The sequence below is a fragment of the Monodelphis domestica genome, chromosome 3 (genome assembly GCF_027887165.1).
Source record: "Monodelphis domestica isolate mMonDom1 chromosome 3, mMonDom1.pri, whole genome shotgun sequence".
Lineage (NCBI taxonomy): Eukaryota > Metazoa > Chordata > Mammalia > Didelphimorphia > Didelphidae > Monodelphis > Monodelphis domestica.
The window spans coordinates 275,421,549-275,447,926 of record NC_077229.1 but is presented as its reverse complement, the minus strand read 5'-3'; the positions used below and the strand labels follow the sequence as shown (position 1 = coordinate 275,447,926).

Here is a 26,378-nt window from a genome sequence, read left to right as displayed (position 1 = left end):
AAGCTATAAAAGCTTTAAACATGGGTCTCATGATGGACCATATAGGCTCATAGCCAGGTGAGTTGTAGCCACATTCTGGGCCACAACAACTAACCCAGACCATCCACAGGAGGGTCAACGGAAAGAGTATTCACTCAGACAAAATTATAGATCCTTGGATTGTGGGATACTTGAAGTAAGTCAGTTTATCATGACAAAAGAGTTTTACTGAACCTCAGGTACTTACTTGCCCTTTAGCCTCATCATACTTAATTCCTGGAGTGAAAATATAACACTAACCTGTACCCCTCTTTCAATACCCCAAAACAACCTTTGGATTTTAAAGGGAAAGAAGTTAAATCTTAAGACTGAAGTGACAAGGTGCTTGTTCTCCTCCCTTGCTGAATAAGAGTGGAGACAAGCTCTTTATCTGTAAACAAGCCTTTTAAGAAAGTGTAGCGGAGAAAACTGGATGTGAGCACTGTGCTACCATTCTAAATGTCCTAGAACCTGCCTCTTGTCCAGAGTGAGGTCAGGGTGCTCCAGGCAGAGGCTTGGCAAAGGGAGAACACAAAGAGCATCGACTGTAGTACTGGAAAGTAGTAGGGTCTCTTTCCTTGGAGTCTTAGGCTGAGTAGGTATGTGGTCATAGGAGTGGAGAGAAGTGGCTAAGGGAGCTGCTGGCCATGTGGTGGTGCCTTCTCTTTCTTTTACCTGCTTTTTATTATTTAATAAATTATTTTAAATTAAGATAACATTCTCCATGGAAAGGAAGAAAGTGATTCATAATGGAAAATCCTAAGCACATTTTTAAGTGAAAGGATATATTTTTGATTAGTTGAACTCATGCACTATGTGATATAATTACTTGGGATTTTCCATTTATTTGTTTTGTTTTAGCTAGTAGCAGAGAGATTCTGCAATTGATAAATGGTACCTCAGCAAAACTGGGGAATCTCCTGGGAGAATGATCTTTAGAAAAGAAAATCATCAATTTCCATATTTGATCTATCAGGAAAACCTTTGCTACTTTGGTTATTCTCTCATGTGGCACTTGCTTTTCAAAAATATCATACCCAAATCTCTTTATTCAGAACCACTGTCTTACCAAAAGGATGCCCTCAGCCTTTATATTAACAATCCACATTCCTGGAGTGAGGGAAAATGGATCTGCAAAACCATTCCCTGGAATAGTGACAAAAGATGGCTCTTTGCTAGGCAGGAAGACAATCTCTTTACTTTGAACAGCACCTGTCAGGGGAAAAATATTGTTCATTCCTGCATTATGCCAAATTCCCCAGAGACAGTCAACACTTTCATTGAGTGAATGAATACGAAGATATTTTTAAAGCTGTCAAGGTTACCATTTCAAGTACTGGGTGCATGCTTGAGAAAGTTAGGTGGGTTAGTTGACATGAAACAGAGATATACTGTTCTCTGAGTCATCGAGGTGACCCATTGCATAGAGCTTGGAGTCAGAAAGACCTAAATTCTAATCTGGCCTCAGAAACTTACTAGCTGTGTAAGCCTGGGTAGGTCATTTAACCTCTCTTAGTGTCAGCTTCCTCAATTGTAAAATGACATCCTCCTTCCAGGGCTTTTTGTGAGGATCTAATAAGTTTATATTTGTAAAATGCTTAGCACGATGCTTGGCATATATTAGGTGCTAAATAAATGCTTGTTTCTTTCCTTTCTTTCTTTCCATGTGATGTGTGCTGGCCTTTACCTGGAAGAACATTGGACTAGAAGACAGAAGAAAGAAGTCCTAAGAGTTGCCTATTTAAATGGGGGGGGGGGGGGTATTTTGCAGCTTCCTTCCCAGGAGGCTTTCATAGAAAATACATGACTAGAACACCAACAAAAGAAAGAGAGGAATAGTGCAGTATGTTCAAAGCACAGTGACGGTGAAGAAAAATGTGTTACTAAAACTCTACAATATATCAAACTAAAAAAAAATACTCAAGAACAAAAATCAAGTGGAAAGCTGAGAATTATATATATATATATTTATATTTATATATATAATTTTACTCATTATTTGTTTTACTATGGTCTTCATTTCAAAAGATGAGTTCAATCCATTATAGCTCTTTCAAAACACCCAAAACTAAATTTGTCAGTTGCTTTTGACTTGATTCTCTCCCCAAGGGAAACATTTTTCACTCTTTTCTAAATACATCTCAGCTGTGCGATATTTATTAAGTAAAACAGTATTTTTGAAATTAGATACAAGTTTCAACTAAGCCCATATTATTAAGCTTGAGGCTAACTCTGTAATAATTTTATCACTCAACCTAGCTTCATCTAGGCCTGGCACAATCTAAAAGAAAATTGCCAAGGGAATGGGTCCATTCTTGCCCCCACACCACCCAACCCCCAGGCTCCCTTCAATACAGAAGGAATCCTGTGGGTCTTTGAGCAAAACCAGAGCTCTCCCTACATCTTCCTTGAAGCTAGTTGGAAACTCCCTGGTTTGAAAGAGTATATCCAATCAATATCCTTTACACTTACCCTATCCCCATTTTTCTCTTTCTTTCCCTTCTCTGCCTGCCCACCCAATACCACCTGGATCCCAGTGAAGTCTTCTGGCCCCAAAGCCAGAGGAGAGAGCTATCTGCCCTGCTTATAATCAAATAGTATTAAATTTTGATGATTTCTAAAAAAACAAATCATAATTAATAATCATGAATAAACAAGAATAAATCTGAACACGATTTTTAAAGAAAGAAGAAAGAGACATTTGGAGAACTGATTTTAAGGCAATAGATATAACAATATTTTTAAATGCCTCTAAAATGGGGGGGAGAAGGAAGCATTTCCCTGATTCATCAATCAGCAAGCATTTAATAAGTAGTTACTATGTACCAAACATTGTACTAAGGTGATAGAGATACAAAGATGAAAGGGTCCTGCCCTCAAGAAGCTTATGCTCTAATTAGAGGAAATTATGTATACAGATGTAAGTAGATACAGTATAAAGAAATCAAGATGCTTTTGGGAAGAAGACACTAACTACTGGCAAGTTCAGGAAAGGCTTACATTTACCTACCTGCCTTAGACTGAGGACGATAAATAGTTATATGACCAAACACTGTTTCAATTCCAGGGTTAATATATCTCAGAATAGCACGAAATAAGTATTGCCTTGTTTTCTCCACATTCAATGTTACTCTCACTTCATTCTGTAAAATGGAAGTTAATAAATAGACAAGAACAGCCATAAAGTACAGAGCAGACAATAGGTTAGGAGCCCCATTAGTCAAATACTGATTTTGTGTAACAAGTTACACACACACACACACACACACACACACACACACACACACACACACTCAACATGTACACCCTCAAAAAGCAAGCAAGTTAGCAGTCTAATGGAAAGCAGTACTCAAGTGTGGAAGGTGAAGACAGATGACGACAAACCTAATAACAGATTAAAGTCACTTACAATTAGAATCAGAGCCAGCAACTGAGATCCACCCTTTTGATCTTTTTGTGACCAGGCTGACATAGCGGAGCACTAGATGACCTAGCTTAAAGGAAGCCACAGTGACAGGGACAACCACCTCTGGCTGAGAAAGAGAAAAAGAAGGAAAATAAAGAGAGGAAGGCACATTACTACCACCTCCAGGGAGATGGCATTAAGGTAAAGTGTGGATGAACACAGAGGATAGGTGAATGCTTCAGCAGTCAAAATGTAAATGTTTTGGGGCTTCAAAATCAACACCTATGATTTTGTTGGATGTTGGTGATCCCTCCACCAATGCTGAAAGAAATACCTTCAGAATACTGTAAACAGTTTCATGAGCTGCTGTGGCAATAATAATAATAATAATAATAATTCACCACCTAGAGACCAACATTCTAACGATGGATGCCTCTGAACTTAGAAAGGTTGGTATTTGGACAGCAGACTCAGTCTTATCAGTGGGTATATTACAACCCTTTCCCAATTGACAAGCCCTTTCGGACCCTTTTGGCATAGTTTTGAGAACCCAGGGTCACTGCTCTTTTATTATGAGGTATCTGAGTAGGACTCTCAATCACTTGCTTGTATAAATAGAATTATCTTTCTCTTCCATCAGGGTACCTGTGGCTACCAACCACACCCAATGAGAAATGCAGTACTTTAATTTGGGTGCTGCAGGTGCTTAAACAATGAACCCTTTAAGTTTATAGAGAGCAACACCATGCTTTTTCATCTGCAAGGAACAGGCTATTCAAGTTATAGAACTTGAAACCCCAAGTCCTAGCATGCCACAGGAAAGATATATCAACACCAGTGGTTCCATAGGGCCACTGGGGAAATGAGGATAATTTTTTGGGTGGCCTTGAGAATAAAGGATGCTTTTGAATAAGATCATTGATAATGGATGAAGAGGTAATACCACACACACACACACACACACACACACACACACACACACACACACAAATGTATGTATACATTCTGTAAATTCAGTAACTTCTTGCAAATCTGATGGACTAGTCAGATTCATGATGGACTAGTCATTCATTCATAGCTTTATTTTTTTGTTTGTTAAAAACCCTTGCCTTCTGGCTTAGAACCAATATTAAATATTGATTCCAAGACAGAAAAGTGATAAGGGCTAGGCAATTAAGATTAAGTGACTTGTCCAGGGTCACATATATCTAGGAAATGTCTGATGTCAAAGTGCTAGCTTTAAATGAGGTAAATTTAAAAAGCAGCAGCACCTCTTAGACTGAATATTGTGAACAGGATAGTTATTTGATGTTCTGTCCTCCAAAATGCACTCCCTGAAATCCCATCATTAGAAAATGAATCCCTTGGTTAAAAAGCAATTAAAAATATAAATAGGCCTGACCAGCTAGAAATTATAAAGTCTGTTTGCAATGCATTTTTCATGTAGTACATCATTCAACCTTCAATAACAACCCTGTGAGATAGGTACAATTATTGTCCATATTGTACAAATGAGGAACTGAGGCAAATGGGGTTAAATGACTTGCCCTGTGTCACCCAGCAAGTGCATGTCTGAGGCTACATTTGAATTTGGGTCTTCCTGACTCCAGGTCTGGTACTCTACCTAGATGTCCCACCTAGATGTCCCAGGAGTTGGAAGGACTTGAATTCAAATTTGGATTCTAGTATTTATAAGCTGTAGGACCTGAGCAGGTCATTTGTGTTTATCTGGTTCAGTATCCTATAAAATGAGGATAATAATGGCACCCATTTCCCCAGGCTGTTGGGAGGATCAAATGAAAATATTTTTCGAAGTGCTTTTCAGACCTTGAAAAAATTATAAATACAAGCTATGATAATGATGAAGATGATAGTGTTTTAGTCTGAGGTTGCTGGTCTAATCTATCAATCTTTTTGTAAATATCAATGTCCAGTGTCCTGTACTTAAATCTTTTTACTTCATTCTTATAGAAAGTCTTACCAGTTTATAGAAGGGAGGCTTCATAAGGCTACTGAAAAATAAGGTAATTATCAGACTAAGAGGATCCCCATTGATTAAGTCAATTAATTGAGTACCCTTTTGATTAAGTAGAAAAGAGAATCCTTAGACGGAGTGCTTCAGTAGGAATTGAATGGTTGCAGGACAAAGAATCTCCAGAGTGACCTTAAAATTAAGTTATTGTTATTCTGTTTAATGAAATTAAGTTACTATTATTCTGTTTAATTAATCAAATACTACTTCAATTGAGTCTTTTTCCTTGAATCTTATATATTGTAAACAGAAAAAGGCTTGAACAGAGAAGTTTTCAACGGCAGGATTAGTTTCTATCTCTATCTCTCTTAGCAGAAATATGCCTAAGACAGAATATTTTGAATTTTAACTTAATTATTTTAATTTCACTTGATTTATTTTTAATTTTTTCTTCCACAGTATTTATCTCATGAGCTTGATGCAGTCAAAACAATATCACCCACAAATATGGCACATTTGAAACACAGTTTTTTGTTGTTGGGTTTTTTGAGTTGTTGTTTTCTTTTTGCCTTTTCTTGATGTTGGTACAACACAAGATCAATGAATAAAGTTATCTTTGTGATTTTCTAAAAGGCTGCATTTCTCTTGTATTATTCTCCATCATTCCCCCTAAACTGGGTACCTTAATTTCTTCTCTCCCTCTTTTCAACTTCCTTAGCATTTTGTCTTCCTGGTTAGAATATAAACTTCTTGAGGGAAAAGGTTATCTTCCTTTTTGCTTGTATTTGTATTCTAAGTGCTATTAAATATGTATATTGCATTCCCAATAGCACTTAATAAATGTTTGTTGACTGAATGACTATTTTTTAAGGAATCATTAATGAAAACTTCACATATGAATGAAAGACACCACATTAGAGTAAATTCATAAAAACCGGCTTAGAAAATAGAAAAAAAATATATATATATATAAATTAAGAGTGAGATTGTAAATACAAACTATGGAGAAGACATCAGAAAAAGAAAGTGAGGAAGAAATCTGAAGATAGTGCTAATTATGTAGGAGATCCTCAGCAAAATGTTGAATGATTAAGGATGTAAATCAAATAAGTGAGGTCAGAGTTAGAAAAAAAAAGATGGAGAAAAATGAGAAGAAGGTTGTGAATTGGGAGGAACTTCAGTGTTGACAGCAGCTGAAAACCAGGTAATGCTAAGAGTCTGAGTTAGTGATTTCTAACAGTTGTTTGAAATGAAATGGCATATCAAATGGCAAAGAGATTATGGGAATTATTGAGGCTCTTATAAGTATAAGCATCATTATCATTATCAATGCAATCTCTTTGCTGGAGAAGAAAATCAATTAAAATATAAATAGGGATATGAAATCATAAAAGAATCATAGATTGTTAGAGATAAAAATAGAAATTACATTTTTTACATTAAAAAATATCTCCCACTTGAGTTCAGCAAGAGCAACAACCATCACCACCACTAAACACACACACACACACAAACATATAAACACACACACACACACACACACACACACACACTGACACCAAAACAATGTTATTCCTTCCTTTTCATTAGAAAAAGGGAAGAAGGAATTATCCAGGCTAGGCAGAAGGTAAACCATCCAGTAGTTTTCAATACCAATATTCCCAAACTGAGCACACAACAATGGCAAAAATAGACAGAGGGCCAAACCAATTTTTTTTTCATTTCTGGTTAAAATAAAATCAAAAACACAATATGGGTAAGAAACAGAGAAAAAAGACCTTTTTTTCTAACATTACATTTTCTTAGCTAGTGGGTATCATAAAGTATGAAGTTTTGAGAATGAGAAAAATGGAAGAACAGAACAGAAAAAAGGAAATGAAACAATTAAGGAGAATGAAATATTGTAACAGGGATCATTTAACTTTACTCCTAATACTCATGATAACTAATAATTTCCATTCCCCAGAATCTTCAACAAAATAAGCAAGTCAGAAAAGAACATTTCTGAAGAAGGGGGGAAATGTAATCTTTAATGTTTAAATAGGGTGCTCATGAATATAGAGTGATAAGTAAATTGGTATTTCCTCTAAATGGCCCTTTTTTCCTATTTTTGGGGGGGCTACAATTTGATTCATATTCCAGTAATGACATTTTGTTGTTGTTGTTTTAATCTCTTGCTTCGCAAAAAGACCAAAGAAAAAATGTCCTGGACCCATTCTCTTCTAACTTTCCTGGTGACCAATAAAATCCAGATGTATTTTGACATCATCAAATACATAATTGTTGTCAATTATAACACAAGTTAAATATTCTCTCCTCTTTTGAAATGGAAGACAATAATGTAGTCTCCCCTTTATCAAGTTACTGTAAAAATGGAGATTTAAACCCCAGACTTTAATTCCCAGAAGTCCTTGGTAGTTCCCAGAATTCCTTAAAATATCACCTGAGTCCTCACCTGGGCCGAGAACACAATTTGTATTTAAACTGACTCTCCACCTACTTCAGGTCTCTCTGCTTCCACTTCTAGGCACATGAAAGCAAGATGTGAGTGGCTGTGAATGGGTTCGGTGCCTAGGCACATGCTTTCTTAATTTGTATTTTCTTTATTTCTTAATTCTAATAATCTTTAATAAACCTCATAAAATATAATACTTTTAGTAGAAAAACTAATTTAAATTTTTACACTACTTATTATCAATGAATATACCTGTACTGAGGTCATCTGTGCATAGCCTCTCCAACTGAAATCTGGAAATTCCATAGGATCAAAGCCAAATCGAACACCTCTTCCATTAGGTGTTGTGCCATCTTCAATTTCAAACTTCATGTGATGTAAATCAGGGAAATAATAATTGATTTCTGGCCTTTGAAAAATTAAAAATAGAAATAGATGCAGGTGAATTAGGTTCTTAAAAAGGTTGGATATCCTGTTCCATCAGTTATAGCACAGCTGTCACATTCCCACCCCCTGTTCTTTTATCCCAATAGCAACTATGAAGAAACTTTGCATGGAACTATATACAGTTCCATCAAAGGGAATAAGGGAAATAATTCTCTTCACCTTTTTTACCTTCTTTATCTATGAATGTTTTTTTTTTTTTACGTGAACATATAATACAAGTTTTGGAGTATTTTGCTTCAGGCATTGTAAACCTTAAAAAATTCCCAGACCGTACTTCATAAGGTTGGGTTAAGACCATTCCCCATTGGGACCATTCCCCATTGGGACCATTCCCCACTTTAAACAATGAAGGAACTTAGATCAGGAATGTGAGAACTCTACTTAGATCAGAAATGTGAAGACCTCTACTTCACCCGTACTTAAGCCTGCTTTAAGGGAAAAAACTCTTTGCTGAACAATGAAAAGTACTTAACCCATACTTAAGCCATGCCTATTTTAGGACTAATACTAAAAGGGTGCTAAGTACCTATAAAGGTCAGGCAACTTATGAACTTACAAGGAGCAAAGAGGTGAAAACTTAATCAGAGATTCTAGTCTACTCAGGTGTGAATTACTCAAAAGATTAGTCTACTCAGGTGTGAACTAAGAATGGTCTGTCCTTTGAAAAACGTCTACTGTGATTGGTAGATGGGAGAACTTAGGGGAGGTGACATAGGAAAAAATTCCCTATATAAGGAGTATATAAGAAAAAAGAGTCTCTTGAATACAGTCTTTAAGGAGGCTGTTGGGAGAGAGCTCTGGACATAGGCTCTTGGGACAGTCTCTTGAGGACAGTCAGAAGAATCTCTATCTGGAGAAGGATAGCACTAGAATTCTTGCTTGGACAGATCTTGTGGTAAGTGATTAAGACCTGACTGATCTCTCTCTCTTAAGACTCAGGTCTAGGCCATGTTGGCTTAAGGCCCTTCATACTTATTCCTTTCTTACTCTTTCTCTCTTTCTTAATTCCTCATTGTATTAATTAAAATCTCTATAAAACCCAGTTGACTTGGGTATATTTCATAATTGGGAATATTTCCCTCGTGACCACCTTATATATTTATTTAAAAACAAGACACTGTCTTGAAACATATTTTCTGCGGTCACAATTTACACATCCACTCTTTTATCTACTACAATTTAAGTCTTCCACTATTTTAACTGCCACAGTTTATGACCTCAAACTATTTTAATCACCAAAGTTTATGGCCTTGACTATTTTAATTATTACAGCATCCAATAGACCAATAATAAATCATGCACTCCTCTACACACTAGTAGATGGTTTCCTAAATTTCTGGGCCCTCCTGCTCCAAAGATATCACTTGATGGCCAACCTTCTGATGCTGTCTCTCTAAACTTAGCTAGCCTGGTTCTGAGACTTATGGACATTCACTCTATCAATATTCTAATTCTATTCAGCTTGCTTAGAACCTACTGGAGAGACTTAACTCTGTTGGCATACCCTCCAAGGACCATAGTCACCTCTATGCTCTAACATGGTATCAGAATTAGTCTTCCATGGAAGTCTGAGGAACTGAACCAAGTAAATTACTTTGCATGAGCTACAAGAATAACATTTCTTTAATATATCCTAAGTGGTTATCAAAAACAAAGTAATTTGATATCCGCTTATTTTCCATTAAAGATATGACCTGTTGGATCAATAAATTAGAAAACAATTATATTTTCTTGTCATTTTCCTCAATGACATTTACATTGAAAATGGTTTTATCCATTTTTTAGTTTAAACGTAACTATACCGATTGTGCCAAATGTCAGTTTCAAAGGAGGGTGAAGTGAGCCATATTTTAAAATCCTATTTTATGTAATATTGTTTAAAACAAAAATTAAATGTAATGCTATGAAATTGACATGGGCTGAAAAAAAGTATGTACAACATTTGTGTTCTCTTATTCCAAAGATTGCTTTGGTATGCTATGTGTTTTGCCAACGTTTAAGTGGGAAAAGAAGCAATCTTTTCACAGCTCTGTGTGTGTGTGTGTGTGTGTGTGTGTGTGTGTGTGTGTGTGCTTAAGCTTAGTGGAATTATTCTGGCTCACATGCCATTAATGCAGTCAACTGAGCAGCAGGGATTTCCAATTAGAAATGCCTTATTTAAAAAAAAAAAAAACCTGTCAGACAATTCTTTTCTTTTTCCTTTTTTTTATTTCAAAATTAAAATATTTTCCTAAAGAGATAATATCACAGTCAAGGACTTGATTACAGTGCAGTGGTACTCCATGCCAGTGGTAATTTATACCCTTTTGCCAGATCTAAACCAATTTTTTACTAATAAATAACATTGAGAGGTAACCAAGGATGGTAATCCACACATCTGAAATTTTTGTAACTTTTAACTAATGCCACAGCGATTTTATGGCACACAGGTAACTATGCATTATGTTATAATATATGTACAACCTATATCATATTACCTGCCTTCTTGGTGAGGGCAGAGAGGTAAGGATAGAGAGGGGAAAATTATTTCTGCATACAACTGAAAAAGTTTAAAAAAATATTTAAAATTTTCAAAATAAAACTGTAGGGAGTTTCTTAAAAGAAAAAAAGAAAAAAGAAGGGACGCAATTTAACAAATGTTCTGCATATTGTAGAATTTTGGAATGTGAAGAATAATGATAACTGATAGCATTTATACAGCTTTGCAAAGAACTTTACAAATATAAACCCATTTTAAACTCACTACAGTTTTAAGAGGTAGTTGCTGTAATTATCCCCATTTTACAGAAGAGGAACCTGAAGCTGGCAGGGTGACTTGTCTAAGCACAGACCGTACCTAAATGCCTGAAGCCAAATTTGAACTCAAGTCTTCTCAACTTGAGGTCTAGCACTCTATCTACTGAGTCATCTAAACTATCTCTAATACTTTTATAACTACTATTAGATAGTAAGCTCCTTGAAGGCAGGAGTCATCTTTTGCCTTTTTTTGGTATTCCCAGGGCTTAGCACAGTGCCTGGCACATTTTGTTCTTGGTCAGTTGTCCAGTTGTGTCCGAATCTTTATGACATTATGGACCATACTAGCTATAGGGTTTTCTTGACAAAGATACTGGATTCGTTTGCCATTTCCTTCCCAAGTAGATTAAGGCAAAGAGAGGTTAAGTAGCTTGGCCAGGATCACATAGCTACTAAGTATCTTGAGGCCAAATTTGAATTTAGGTCTTCCCAATTGCTGGTGTGGCATTCTATCCACTGAGCAAGCTAGCTGCTTCCTAGGCAAACAGAGATTAAATGACTTGTCCAGGATCACACAGCTAGTGTCTGAGACTGAATTCAAATCAAGATCTTCCTGACTCCAAGTCCAGCATTCTATCTACTGAGCAAGCTAGTTGCCTCTCCTGGCACATAAAAGTCACTTAATAAAAGGTTTTTGATTGGACTGATTAATTAATGCTATAGATATTTTAAAGAAGGTATGTGACATCATTCCTCTATCCTCCACTATTGAAGAAATATCCATTTGAACTCTTAAAGGTGGAAGAGATCATTGCTATGGATATTTTCAAAATGTCTACATCCACCAGGAAAAGGGGATGACAAGATGGTCAATGCTCCAAGATTGTTGAAACCCAATTATTGCCATTCGTCCTTTGAATCCACTTCTACATAGACTATTAGAGCCATAGGAGATCGTATGGTTTAGCCCTCCTCTTTTTATAGATAAGCAAACTGGGGCCCAGGAGGTGAAGTCACTTGTCTAAGGTCACCAGGTCAGCTAGATAATTGGCAGAGCTGAAACTCAAGCATCAGGACCTTTGGTCCCTTCCCCATGGGTCTCCTCATTCCTTCACTCTACAAAGCACCTTCAGAAGCATCCTTCACAGGCTGGGCTGATGAAGCAGTGAGTGAGTAGTCTGTGGGAAATCTAAGTGTACAAGGTTGGCCCCATGGTGCCACATAGTTCATCTCTACTTCTAAATCTCCTTAAACTAAAATTATGAGGTCAATATTTTATGGGCAGAGATTATAGTACCAAGGAAATAAAAACAGCTCTGGAGTGGAGAAAATCTGAATTGGAGGCTTACCTCTAGAAACTTAATGTGAAACCTTGGGCAAGTCATTTAAACACACTGGACCTCAGATTCCTCGTGTATAAAATGTTCTTTTCTGCTCTAAATCCTGTTTCCATGATCATTTGGTCATTTCTAGCCTCCAATTGCTTCCTAATGAGTTGGTCTGGATCAACTGGAAGGAAATGTGTTTGCAGTGCAGGAGTCCCAAAGTTTCTAAGCCCATCTTCAAATGCCAATTTGCAAAATAACCTCAGAGCAACTTCTCACTTTGCCTCAATTCTAGACCAGAAAGAACATGTGTTTGAATCTTGAAGGCCTGGGTTCAAGTCCCAGATCTGCTACTTTCCTATCCACATGATCTTAGACAAGTCACTTCACCTCATCAATCTTGATCTCAGTTTTCCTCATTTGAAAAGCAAAGTGGCTAAACTAGATTATTCCTAATGACCTCCTAGCTGCTACAATACTGTGAGCATTAACAGAAATCATGAAACAAGCCTTAGAGTGAGACTCACTGTTGGCATGACTTGCCCATGATATGTTCCCTGCATTGGCAGGCTCCAGAAAGGTCATCGCACACAGAGCTGATGGATCCCCCAACGTCACAGTGGCACCCTGAAAATTAATAAATGATATTTATTTTGAAACCATTTTTAAAGGGTTCCTGGTCATTTGTTACGCCATTCTCAAATACAGATGTCCCTGGCTCCCTTCTATATCAATCTCCTGAGAAGTAGAAACAAATGAATGATCATGTTAATTATAACCAGATGTTCCATAAAGTAAGACACAGCTTCTTTCTTCCCAAATATTGGTCATTCAGCTGGCATTTTTAAGCAGTGCAGGCAGACTGATTATGTTCCATGGAAAGTTGGGCTTGCAATTTGGCTTCCTATACAAATAAAAGGGCAACTAAGTGTGAGAATCTTGATTGGTCTTGGAGTCAAGAAAATTCCACATCCTGAGTTCAAATCCAGCCTCAGACATTTACTAGCTGAGAGATCCCTGGGCAAGTCACTTAACTCTATTTGCCTCAGTTGCTTATCTGCAAAAGGGGGATAATAATACCATCTAGTCCCAGAGTTGTTGTGAAGCTAAAATGAAATAATAATTATAAAGTGCTTGGAATAGCTCCTGGCATAAAATATTATATAAATGCTAGCTATTATTATTATACATATTTAAATATACATATATACATACATATATGAATTTTTATATATAATTAGGTGGTGCAACACATAGAGTTCCAGGACCAATGTCAGGATGTCTCATCTTCCTGAATTCAAATCTAGCCTCTGACATTTATTAGCTACATGCCCCTGGGCTAGTCACTAAACCATGGTTGCCTCAGTTTCCTCATCTATAAAATAAGCTGGAGAAGGAAATGGCAAACCACTCCAGGATCTTTGCTAAGAAAACCTCAAATGAGGTCATGAAAGAGTCAGAAATGACTAAACAATAATAACTATGTGCCATTTTTCTGATTTTACAACTTTATGGTACTCAATTTTCTAATAAAACTATTTTCTTTTGCTCACAAGTATAATTTATTATGATTTCTGTCTCTCTCCCCCCAATTTGTACTTTTTTGTTGTTCATGTCTTTCTAGGCTATCCTGTCTTTAACACTTTCATGCAACCATTAAGTCAACTCAGCCAATATTTACTGAACGGCCATCACACCCAAGGTGCTGTTCTAGGTACTCCTAAAGAATGTCTCAATTACCATTCCTGGCTCAGCACATCACAGACAAAGCATGAGCTAGGAATGAAAAGTGACTGTTTCTTTTAAATCCTGTTAGAAAGATAGAGACAGAAACAGAGACACAGAAAGAGCAGAGAGAAGAGCAGGATTGTAGAGCAGACATCAGTAATTCTTTTACGCAAACTCAAAACAAGTCAGCAAGGTGACTTTGCTAGCAAAAACAACAACAACAACAACAACAACAACTCACATCATATAGGCTGCAGTAAAGAGAGCCACAGAGTCCTCAGCAAAGGAGATGATGATCATGTTATAATCGGTCCTGGGGTTACATATTCTCTTCTTGTGCCATATTTTATAATGATAAATTTAATAAGAATAAAAACAGCATTTCTCTAGTATTTTAAGACTTGCAGAGTGCTTTACAACTCACATCATTTCATCCCCCAACAACTCTGAGAGATAAATGGTATTATTATCCCCACAGTATAGATGACAAAACGGAGGCTGACCGAGGCTATAACTTTCCTGGGATTATAGAGCTAATAAAGAATCTGAGAAAGGATTTGAATTCAGTTCTTTCTGACTCCAGGTTTAGAAGCCTAACTAACCACTGTACTACCCCTACTTACTCAAGAAAGAACACTGACAAAATGGAAAGAGTTCAAAGAAGGGTAACCAGGATGGTAAAGACCTCAAAACCATGCCATGTGAGAATCAGTTGGATATCTTGAGCCTAGAGAAAATGTGGCTTTTAGGGAGGTGGGCTATGTGTGCTTTGATTTATTCCTTCAAGTATCTAAAGGACTATCAAATGGAAGAGGCTTAGACTCATTCTGCTTGGCCCCAAAGAGGTAAACTGAGTGTGTAGTTGTAACCAGGCAAAGTTAAACTTGATGGAAGGAAAACATTCCCAGAATTACCACTGGAACAAACTGTTCTCACTTAACCCTAATACATGAGGAAGTCTTCACTTGCTTAGGGTAGACATCCAACTCACCAAAGTATTTAAAGCCTATCAATCACCCACAACCTGATTGAGCCAACTACCATGATGGTTTACTGGGGTATGGCCACTGACCGAGCTATTGTTTCTTGGAGCCATAAGGCTTAGCAAGCCCTCACCCCAAAGGCACTAGTCTTCCCTGAACACCTGGACACCCTCATGTGTTCAGGATCACAGAGCTAGCAAGTATCTAAGGTCATTTTTGACTCCAGGGTTACCGGACACCAGACATAGAGCTCAATCTACTGTGCAATTTAACTGCCTGAGCTAAAGTTCAATTCATTTCAACTCCTTCCATTAGAGAAGGCATAATCTGATAAAAAAACAGACGTGTATATCTGAAACTCTGCCATTTATTTTTATGTATCAGATCTTTCTCTGAAAGTAGATAGACACAAGTCATAACTTTTTTCTTTTAGAAATTTATTTATTGGTATTTATTAAGCACAGATTTGCATGAGGAATTGTGCTAGTTGGGGACACAAAGATAAAAAAAGCAAAACCACACAGTACACAAAGGGAAGTCTTTGGGGCTCTTCTTGATACACCCAGAAGTTTGCTATATCCATATAATTCTCACCAGAACAGAATTTACCTTGGCACCCAAAGTAATTGCTGTCTTCCAGAGCATAATAGCCATCTTCACATGCATTACAGGAATCACCACAGACATGAGGCTTACAGTAACATTCACCTTCTCTCTGTGGAGTGATTAATCAGAAGATAAAGACAAATAATTTAAAAATGGAAAATATTTTAACTCAAGCAAGAATGATTTGTTAAAAAAAGATTATACCAAAGATTTAATTATAAAAACTCCAGCAATGCATGAAGAATCTTAGGAGGCACATGCACTCACCATGTACCATACAATTAGGGTTGTGCTGGAGCCAGTTTGAATCAGTTCTCAAAAACTGATTGTTAAATTTTGAGTCTGAGTATTTATATGTCAGTTTGATTAACTGTTCTGTTGATTTCTTGACTTTAGAAAATGACAGAGAAAGTGTTAATAACACAAATTTGCTTCTCTTTTTTAACATTTAAATGTATTTATTTGTTTGCTTGTTATATTAAAATACCCAGGTAACTCCCTCCTCTCTTCCCCATTAGAGGAGGTGTCATCTGCCAAAAATAAATATGTATTTTAAAAACTGGTTTGTTTATTTCTACTTATCAGTTCTTTCTCTGGAAGTGGCCAAACACAAGTCATTTTTCAAGTGACATTTCTGTTTCTGCCCATGTCATTCTCAAAGGAAACATGACAAGAACACTGGTAGTTAATTTGGCAATTACATATACTGTTTTTCTTGATTATCATCAAACCTTTGACTCATTCGCAAGATTGGGTTATGACGTGTAGCAAATACACAATCCAGTGGCACTTAAACTTAAAAGTCACATATACCATTGGGGCGGGGGGAGGGGGGACCTAGCTGTTAAACATGTACCAGCACACCTCTGCATAAAACTATTGGGTACTCAGTCATTTCCATTACGGAATTCCATAACTGGTGTCCGTGACATTTCTCTCCTACGTCATATAACATTCTTCGTCTTACCTGCTCACATTCTCCAACTCCACTTAACGTTCCCGTCACATCACACTGGCATTCTGTGAAGACATTATATGAAATGAATCACTTCTGAGGCAAAGCCTTTGAACTAAAGCCCAAAGATGCTCCCTGTGGCTCAGAGGACTTGGAATATCTTCAACATGACCATTAGTGACATTTGAGGCTGAAATATGGCCATGTACTTCTGGCACTTCAAAAACTTCTGTGTGGCAGATAAATATCATCCATAGCCTAGTAGTTGTCAGCTTATAGGCACTACAAGTGAGATTCAGAGCATGCAGAATGTTAAATGAGGGCTAGGATAAGGTAATAAGGTCACGGCTTTAATTCAGGAAAAGAATATCCAAGGCTATCTAGTCCAACTCATTCATTTATTTTTTAAACCCTCACTTTCTGTCTTGCAACAACTCTAAGACAGGAGGACAAAGGCTAGACAAACAGGATTAAGTGACTTGTCCCGAGTCACACAGCTAGGAAGTGTCTGAAGCCAGATTTGAACCTGGGCCTTCCCAATTCCAGGATCTATCCATCATGCTACCAGGCTGCCCCTCCAATCTTTTCATTTTACAAATTAGGAAACTGAGGTGCAGAGAGGAAAGTTATTTGCCCAAATTATTTGTCACATGGGGGTGGGAATGAATCCAGGTCCTCTAACTCCAAAGCAAATACACTTTCCACAGTCCTAGATTTAATAGGTGATGCTTTATTCTGTTCAGCATCTTCTAGTTCCCCAACAGGCCCCAACCGATCATCTTTCCCCAAAACCAGTTTGCTCCTATTCCTAATTATTATTTCTATTAATAGCAATGTCATGTGCCTAATTACCCATGCTCTGAATATCTATCACCTCTTTTCTGTTCTAATGCCATGCCATTCCCATCCCCCTTTCATGCCCTCATTACTACCTTTCCTGGACTACAGTGCCCTCTACCACCTTTCTAATATTAATATATCCTTTATATTGCTACCATTAGCAGTAGGAATGCCTCTTGTTTAGAGGACCATTTGATATATATTTGAGGACTAACAATTTAATAATAATGGTTTGATATGTTATTTTAGCACATTGTTTTATTAAATTATTAATTGTTTTAATTTGTATATTTAACATTATGCTTTAATATTATATATATTTTTAATGCACATAAGGTAACGAAGTCAGAAGGAAGTACATATAAACTGGGCAGTTTTGAAAACAATATGTAGAATTTAAAGCAGGCAGGCAGTATGAAATGGTTTCAACTTCATATAGAATCTTCTTTTTGTGTTCTAGGAATAAAAAATAAAATTCAAAGAAAAAGAGAACACCAGAAAGGTCTCCAAAAATTGCTCAATCACATATTATTTACAATATTCATAGTTTGCATCACTAAAACAAAATTGACAAACACAAGAAAAAGTGATACTGAGGGAAAAACATGTGCCCCCAAGCTCCAGAGAGTATGACGAACAACTGGTTATTAATTTGGTAATTACTGAACAAGCTAGCCGAAAGCTCCATCTGATGTTTTTCTTGATTATCGTCCAGCCTTTGACTCATTCTCAGGATTGGATTATTCACGTGCATCAAATACACACTGTAGGGAGGTTAGCATCTTGCTATTTCTCAAATAAGGCATCCCACCATCAGACTCCATGCATCTGCCTATCCCCCAGCCCAGATTTCTCTCCTTCCCAGCCTCCCTGGCTTTTTTCAAGTCTTGGATAAAATCCCACTTTCTGCAAGAAACCTCCTTAATAGTTGTGCTTTTTTTCTCTAAATTTTCTAAATCTCTAAAGAAATTCTCTAAATTTTTTAAATCCTAATTTTTCCTGTGTTTGTATATGTGCATATAAACACAAGAGAAATCTTCTGTGCATGTATACATACATATACATATATACAGGTAAACATAGATATGTATACACAAAGGATAAATTGGAGGAAGTTTTAAATAAAAAATGTATGTGTATATGTTAGATGGTAACAACTATGTATAAATAAGATATATGTGTATAACACACATGTATGTTGTATACATATGTGTTCATCTATACACACATGCATATGTGCATGAGTGTATTTATAGAATATACACACTATAGATATACACATATTTTATGTATGTAGGTATGTGTGTATATGTATGTACATGTATGTATATACACACACAACTTGAAATAAAATATCTATTTATATATATAGTTTGATATTTATATATTTATATTTATATATATCTTGTTTCAAAGTTCTTCGGCCAATATCAACAGAAGCATAAAATGAAATAAGAGAGAAAGAACTGGACCCTGGAGGTAAGAGAGCATTTATCAGTTCATTATTGCCTTAGCAATCAGAGAAACAAAACGAGTGAGCATGGCCATGGCAATTTCAAAACTGATGTAATTCCTAGTGGACAATGAAATCATCTGAACGTCATGAAGGGTTTGGGAGGCGCTACTCCAACTAAGCTGGGAACGCTTGAGTAGGCTCCTCCACTGGGATCAAGACCTCAAAAGAAGCTCCGTCATGGCCAAGAGTGACTGGAAGGAAATCTTACCTGAACACCCATCCGGGTTTTCGCCTGCCAGGTTCCAGTATAATGGCTTACAGATACTGCAGGTAGGACCTTCGACATAAAGCTGGCACTGGCAAAATCCCTGTGGAGGAGAAAAGAATCTAACGTGTGGAAACTTGGAGTCAAAACAATCAACCAAACAATGTCTCAGAGCAAAATATTGGCCCAGAAATCTACTGTGGCTGTGGAACAGGAACAAAGTTTATTGGAAAGGGAAAATTATTTTCAAGTGTGTGTTATATGCATAAATCTGAAAAACCACAAAAATACTGTGTTTATCTGAGAGTGTAAAGGCTTTATTTACAGAAATTGAGGAACATCTACTGGATTAATTCCTTACAAAGCTCCACAACACAACTGTGTTGACCTTGAACGATGGTTAACATACAATATGCTAGGTCTGAGGCATTCCCAGGCTCCTCAGGATACCAATTGTTAGAGACTGTCCCTCGGTTTCACCAGTATATTAAACTTTCTGTTGAGGAGACTCCCTCTACTAAAGCAAATTGGAATCTTTTCTGCACATTATAGTTGCTTAGGGCAAATAGAAAATTCAATGACTTGTTCAAGGTCACAAAGCTGGTATATATCAAAGACTGACTAAAATCCAAACTTTCCTAGCTCTGAAGGCAACTCTACATTCACTCGATGATATTTACTTTTTATAATGATGATAGCTAATACAGCACTTTAAAGTTTGCAGAGTAGTTTATATATGTGTGTGTGTGTGTGTATATATATATATATGTCATATATACATATATATTAGCTTATTTTCTCTTATGGAACAGCTTCTCTTATTCTGATTTTACAGATGGAGAAATTGAGGGCTGAGAGCAATTTGCTTAGGGTCACACAGCTAGAAGGTGTCTAAGGGAAGATTTGAATGAATGCAGAGCTTCCTGCCTCCAAAGTCAGCACTGTCGGCTATGCTACTTAGCTGCCATGACCTATTAGATTCCCCCATCTTAGTGGGAAGCAGGCAAAGATCCTCAAATGTAAATCTGCATTAGGGTAGGAGGAGTGATACCAAATATATTTCACTTATTTTGCATATATGCACCTTTATTTGATGGAGTATGGGTTCCTTATGACTTAAATCAACATGTAAGCCCTTGTTTCTGCAAAAGTAGCACCTTTAGAGTCACAGAACATCAATTCTGCAAAGGATGGGAAAATTCATCCCACACAGCCTCCTCATTTTACCCAAAGGAAATAAGATCTAGGGAAGCCAAGTAAGTTTGCTCAAAATTATACAGTTAGGAAGAGTCAGGCTTAAAACTCAAACCTAGGGCTCCAGATTCAGTCACTTTAACCCCTACTGTCTATCATTTACTGCTCTTCTGCTTTGAACCAATATTTAGTATAAATTCCAAGACAGAAAATAACTTTATAGATAACTTTAAAAAAATTTTTGCACCTGCCTCCATATTTTATTCTAGGAAGCCTTAACAGTTTCTATACAAAGTACCATCATAATGGCTCAAACAATGATAGTTTTATAAGCTTGTACTTTTTTTATAAACTTGTATTTTTTAAAGATATAAATTTATTCAGATAAATCAGGCACAGAAAACTTTGTATACATAATACTGCAAAGTCATCTACTGACCCTCTTTGAAACTAGTCATTCTATACATCCATAATTAAACATTCATTCTGGAATTTTAACACTTTGAGAAATTGTACTTACAGAACTGGAATCCATAGTACCAAGAGGGTTACATTCACTACTGGAACCTGTATCAGATTTAAAAAAATTTTTTTTCATTTTTTTATGTTATGGGTTATGGACTTTTTATTATGAGTATTATAGGCATTTTAAAAATAATTATATTTTATTTCCTAATTTCCTGTAAAAACAATTTTAACATTCCTTTGCTAATTTTTACATTCCAAATTCTCTGTCTCAGTTTCTTTATCTTTCTGTCTCTCTGTTTCTGTCTATGTTTGTCACTATCTCTTTATCTGTCTGTCCGCCTCTTTCTCTCTCTCTGTCTCTGGATCTGTCTCTGTCTCTCTGTCTCTCTTGCTGTGTGTGCATGTGTGGCTCTGTCTCCTCTCCCCGCCCCCCCCCCCCAATCTGAGAGAATAATCACCGATATCGATTTTACATGGGGTCACAGCATTTTTATTTATTTTTATTTAATGAATTATTTTAGAATTTTTTTCCATAGTGACATGAATCATTTTCTTTCCTCCACTTCCCCCACCCACTCCCATAGCCAACATGCAATTCCACTGGGTTTTACATGGGTCACAGTATTTTTAACACCACAAAACACACGATTAAAAAAAAACAACTTTTCAATAGATGAGTGGCAAGAATACCTTTTAATCACCAAGAGTCTTTCAAAATTAAGCTCAGAAAAAAAAAAACAAGATGTCTCTGGTTTGTATAAAGGCATTATTTGCCATTGCTGGTAAAGGCTCCTTTCTGTTAGCTGCTGAAGGGTAAGAGAGGGAGGACTGAGCCTGGGGAAGCTAACAATTTCAGCAGATAGACTCTCATCCAGCAGAGGGAAGTGTTGCACCAACTTTCAAGATACCTGAAGCAGCTGCTCTTGGGATCTCTGGTCTAGAGCGTGAAAGCAGCTTCAGGTGGACCCCTTTTTATTAGGGAAAGAGGAAACAGAGGCCCAGAGGAGTTAAGTGACTTGTCCAAGGTCCCAGGGGATGGACAATGAGTCTAAGACCTCAAACCCTGGAGCTCTGACGAAAGAAATTTCTTTGCCCACTTATACCACACACTGTTTCCCAGTCCTCACTGACACCTTTTCTAAAATAAATCAGCATATTTAGGAAACATAATATTGTAAATTCAATCATTTAAGCCTCTTTAAATTCAGCATCTTGAACTGCTGCAGGGTCATTGTCATGAGCTGAATCTGTAGATAATTTAGTTTTTATTTATTTTTTGTTATTCATGTTTTTTGTTATATTTGCTATTTGTGTATTTATTTGTTTTGTGGTTGTTGTGTCTGAATCTTCATAACCCATTTTGGGTTTTCTTAGAAAAGATACTGGAGTGATTTTCCATGTCCAGATGATTTCGCAGATGAGGAAACTGAGGCAAACAGGATAGAGTGACTTGTCTAGGGTCATACAGCTAGTAAGTATAGACGACTCAACCTGAACACAAGTCTTCCTGACTCCAAGCCTGGCACTCTAGCTACTTCACCATTACCTGTACTAAAACATTAATTATTATTAAAATATTATTAAGTTAAATTAAATTGATTTAAATAAATTCCTACCATGAGGTGAGGGCCTTCCTCCTTATAAAGTTTTCTGCCTTTCTCTGCTCCCTCTCACCTTGATCCCTTCTTTTCTTCCTCAAGTCAGCTTCCTCGTATTCCCCCTAAAATTGTCTCCTTATCTCTACACTCCTCCCTTCCCAGTTCTCCTCTCATTCTTCCTTTGTTTGCCTTTGATGCTTTTCCTCCACCCCACTGTTTCTGTCTGTTCATTGTGTTTCTTTCTGATATTTGGGCAATTTTGTCCCCTAATTGAGCTATTCTGTTTTCTCCCTTCTTTTAGTACCTTTCTCCCTCCTCTCCTTTATTCAACTCAGCTTTCCTCATCATTAGTGAGAAGGCTTACAAGATTAGGATTTTGTACCTTCCTAGCTGTGTGACGCAGGAAAAATCCCTTAACTCTGTTTGCCTCAGTTTCCTCAACAAATCAGTCACAATTCTTTCCCTGCCATCTACTATAATGCATTTAGGTCTCTTCTATTCTTAAAGCCTTCATTGGACCCTGCCATACTGTCAAGCCACTTTCCTGTGGCTATTCCTTCCTTTCACTGCAAAACTCATAGAAAAAGTCATCTATACACAACACCTCTGTATTTTTGCCTCCCACTCACTTCTCATTCCCAAGCAAAATGATTCCTGACCTTGACATTCCAAGCTCACCAACAACCACTTAACTGGTTGATTTAATAGCCTTTTCTCAGTTCTGGCATTCTAAGGTTTCTTATAGATCTAAAATTCTAGGATTCTATGAAAATAAGTAATAAATTATAAGTAACAAGAGAAGATGGAAGAGGGAGTTAGGTGGCTCAAAGGATTGAGAGCCAGGCCCAGAGACAGGAGGTCCTGGGTTCAATTCTGGCCTCAGACACTTCCTAGCTGTATGGCCCTGAGCAAGTCATTTAACCCCCATTGCCTGTCCTTTATTACTCTTCTGCTTTGGAGTCAATTCTTAGTATTGATTCTTTTTTTTTTAATTTGGAAATTTTTGTTTAATTAATTAATTTAGAGTATTTTTCCATGGTTACATGATTTGTGTTCTTTCCTTCCCTTCCATCCATCCCCCTCCCATAGTCGATGTGCAATTCCATTGGGTTTTACATGTGTCACTGATCAAGACCTATTTCCATATCATTGATATTTGCACTAGAGTGATCATTTAGAGTTTACATCCCCAATCATATCCCCCTCGACCCATGTGATCAAGCAGTTGTTTGTCTTCTGTGTTTCTATGCTTAGTATTGATTCTAAGGCAGAAGGTAAGGGTTAAAAAAAAAAAGATGGAACTTGAACTTTTTCCAATCACTAGAAATTGATTCTGATCACCTACTTTTTAACATTTGGAAGTTTGTTGTTGGATTTCCGATTCAACCAAGAGGTCACACTAGAAATCACTGCATGTGAAGAGTGATGATTGTAAGAAATCAAAAATTCACAATATTTAGAGAAGTTTTAGAACTTCCTATGAAACAAGAATGAAATATGAGACTCTTCTGGGTATTTGTCACCAATATGGAGCATTAAAAAATGAGCAGGATGAATTTTAGTGAAGGGAGTCATGTCATGGAACACTGATTTTTGTAGGATCAGAGATCTAGAATTAGAAAGGAACTGAGTCACCTATTCATAAAATCATGGATCTAAAGTTGGAAGAGACTTCAGTGGCCAGTTAATCCATCTTTGTCATTTTATAAGTGAGGAAGTTGAGGTTCATCGAGGTTAAATGATTTGCCCAAGGTCACATAGGTATCGAAAATCAAACCTGGGACTCAAACTTATGTCCTGTGATGCCAAGTTCAGCATTTGCTCCATGAGATGCATCTCCAGAGATTTATCAATGATATTTTAATGATACATATCTTTGATGAGATTTGGGCATTCCTACCTTGGCAGTGGGGGAAATCATAGGCTCCTGAAAGGCACTGATCGCATAGGCGTCCTGTAATCCCGGGTCGGCATTCACACTGCCCAGTGCCTGGATCACATGTAGTCTGGTAGGAGCCAAGGGGTGAACACTGACAAGCTAGATTGAAGCACATCATCAGACTTGGGATAATTAGAATTTAACCATCAGCATGATTATATTAGGCAAGGTAAGCTTTTGGGAGTATTTTCCTTCTACAATAATTAGTACTTGAAGATAGATTGAGGTTTTAAGGTAAGGACATGGCTCTTCTCTTGGAGATTTAATTTCAACTCTTTATTTCTGAGTGGGTACAAATCACTCCAAAAACTACAGCTAACTTTCCTCCCTCCTCAAAGCCTTTAGTGGTAGACAAGCTGAAGGAAGTGGTTAGTAAGGGTTAAAAAGGAATCTATATTGTCTCTTCCCCTCTCTCCCCTAGCTCTGGTCAACTCTTTTGTTTGGTTAGCATATAAAGATATGCTTGCTATAAGATCAACTCTCCCCTCTCTCCTCTATTTTCCCCATGTTCAGAATCCAATCATTTTCTGTGACACTGAACAAAAGTGGAATTAAGAAACTTTATTCTAGGTTGCAACATAGTCAACGGTCTGATTTTGTCATCTGGTGACCATCTGACAAAGGAGAAATTGCTTTAAAAGGCTGAAAAGTCAATGTAATAAGAGTAAATCATTTAATATTCCTTAAATGATGCTCCCTAGATGCAACTCAGAACCCCAATGAACACTTTCAAACATTTTTCTTTCCTAATCTACCCTTAGTTCCAGATTGCTTAGTGTTTTGGTTTCAATGGTTACAAATGTATTCTCACTACTTGGGGCTTTAGGTCAAAACAGAACTATGGACTCAAGTCACATTCCAGGCAATTTATCCAAAAGCATGCTCTTCATTGCAAAACTTCTGCCCGTAGGCAGAGATCAGGTCTAATTGTTTTCCTCATCAGGGATCTAGTGCAGAAGTGCTCAATATGTACTTTCTGATGATAATTACAGTAGAGTTTGTCTGACTCTTTATTGGAACTCTTCTACCCATGCCTGCCTACAGAAACCAAGGTTTGCAACAAAATATTTTTCAGGAAATTTTCCTTGGCTGTTGCTGCTATTTCTATAGAACAGGAAACTAGGGAAAGAAGAGAACTGGTGACTCACGAAAGCAACTAGGGTAGCTGTAGTACTCTGGAGCACACTGGTTGCAGCTCAAGCCAGCATAATTGGGGTAGCACCGACATTGGCCTCTGGGTCCACAAGCACCATCCTGGGAGCCAAGCGGGTCACAGTTACACTCTGGGAGCAAAAACAAAAGAGGTGAACTACAAATATTTTTTAAAATCTTGAGAACTATTCACTTTGCCTCAATCTTTTGGTTTCTAGCCAACTATATAAAAACAGCTGCCAGATTCCAAACCAAAAAAAGCTTAGTGGTTTACCTTTTTATCATCCTTGGAAGCTTCATGACATTTTTTATAATTAGTTCCTCTCCTCCTCTTTTTCCAATCTCTCTGTTGTTTTTGTTGGCCTCTTTCAGACCCTCTATGTGTGCATCCTTCTTTCTAATTTGAAACTATTTTGCCCCAAGACTAATAGGTGATTTAGGGGCAACAGAGAAGGTAGTGAAACCTTTGTCTTCTATGGATAACTAGACTGAAAGTATGTTGGGATGGTATTTATAACTGTGTATTCAGACCCAATTTCCGTGCAGGCAGGAAAATGTTCTGAAACCTTGCTGCATAGTCTTTTAGGACTTATAGTCCAATAAGGCTTGCCTGTTGGGAAAGAATGTGGAAAACTAGGGAAGAAGAAGAAGGGAAAGCATGGAACTTTCAGAGAAGGATAAGCAGGGGAGAACCAAAGGTAGAATATAGAGGGGAAGTTACAAAGCCTGAGTTAGAGATGCTCAAAAAGGACCTTTAAATGGGTGAGATACTGAGGCAGCTTGAGTTCTCCCAAAGGGGTGAACCCTAAGAAGAAGGGGTTTGTGACTGACAGAA

At 37.1% G+C, this 26,378-nt stretch overlaps 1 protein-coding gene across 1 annotated transcript in view; it reads right to left on the bottom strand.

The window, feature by feature from the left end:
* Nucleotides 1-26,378, bottom strand: part of LAMA3 (laminin subunit alpha 3) — a 360,924-nt gene that overhangs the window by 188,636 nt on the left and 145,910 nt on the right. The window contains exons 15-24 of the mRNA XM_007487607.3: nucleotides 25,540-25,674; nucleotides 24,353-24,490; nucleotides 20,907-20,953; nucleotides 19,196-19,295; nucleotides 16,644-16,696; nucleotides 15,680-15,785; nucleotides 12,887-12,986; nucleotides 8,104-8,260; nucleotides 3,029-3,161; nucleotides 1,088-1,230 (exon numbers count right to left, since the gene is read on the bottom strand). Coding sequence (XP_007487669.1) covers nucleotides 1,088-1,230; nucleotides 3,029-3,161; nucleotides 8,104-8,260; nucleotides 12,887-12,986; nucleotides 15,680-15,785; nucleotides 16,644-16,696; nucleotides 19,196-19,295; nucleotides 20,907-20,953; nucleotides 24,353-24,490; nucleotides 25,540-25,674 — 1,112 coding nt within the window. The remainder of the gene's footprint in view (nucleotides 1-1,087; nucleotides 1,231-3,028; nucleotides 3,162-8,103; nucleotides 8,261-12,886; nucleotides 12,987-15,679; nucleotides 15,786-16,643; nucleotides 16,697-19,195; nucleotides 19,296-20,906; nucleotides 20,954-24,352; nucleotides 24,491-25,539; nucleotides 25,675-26,378) is intronic.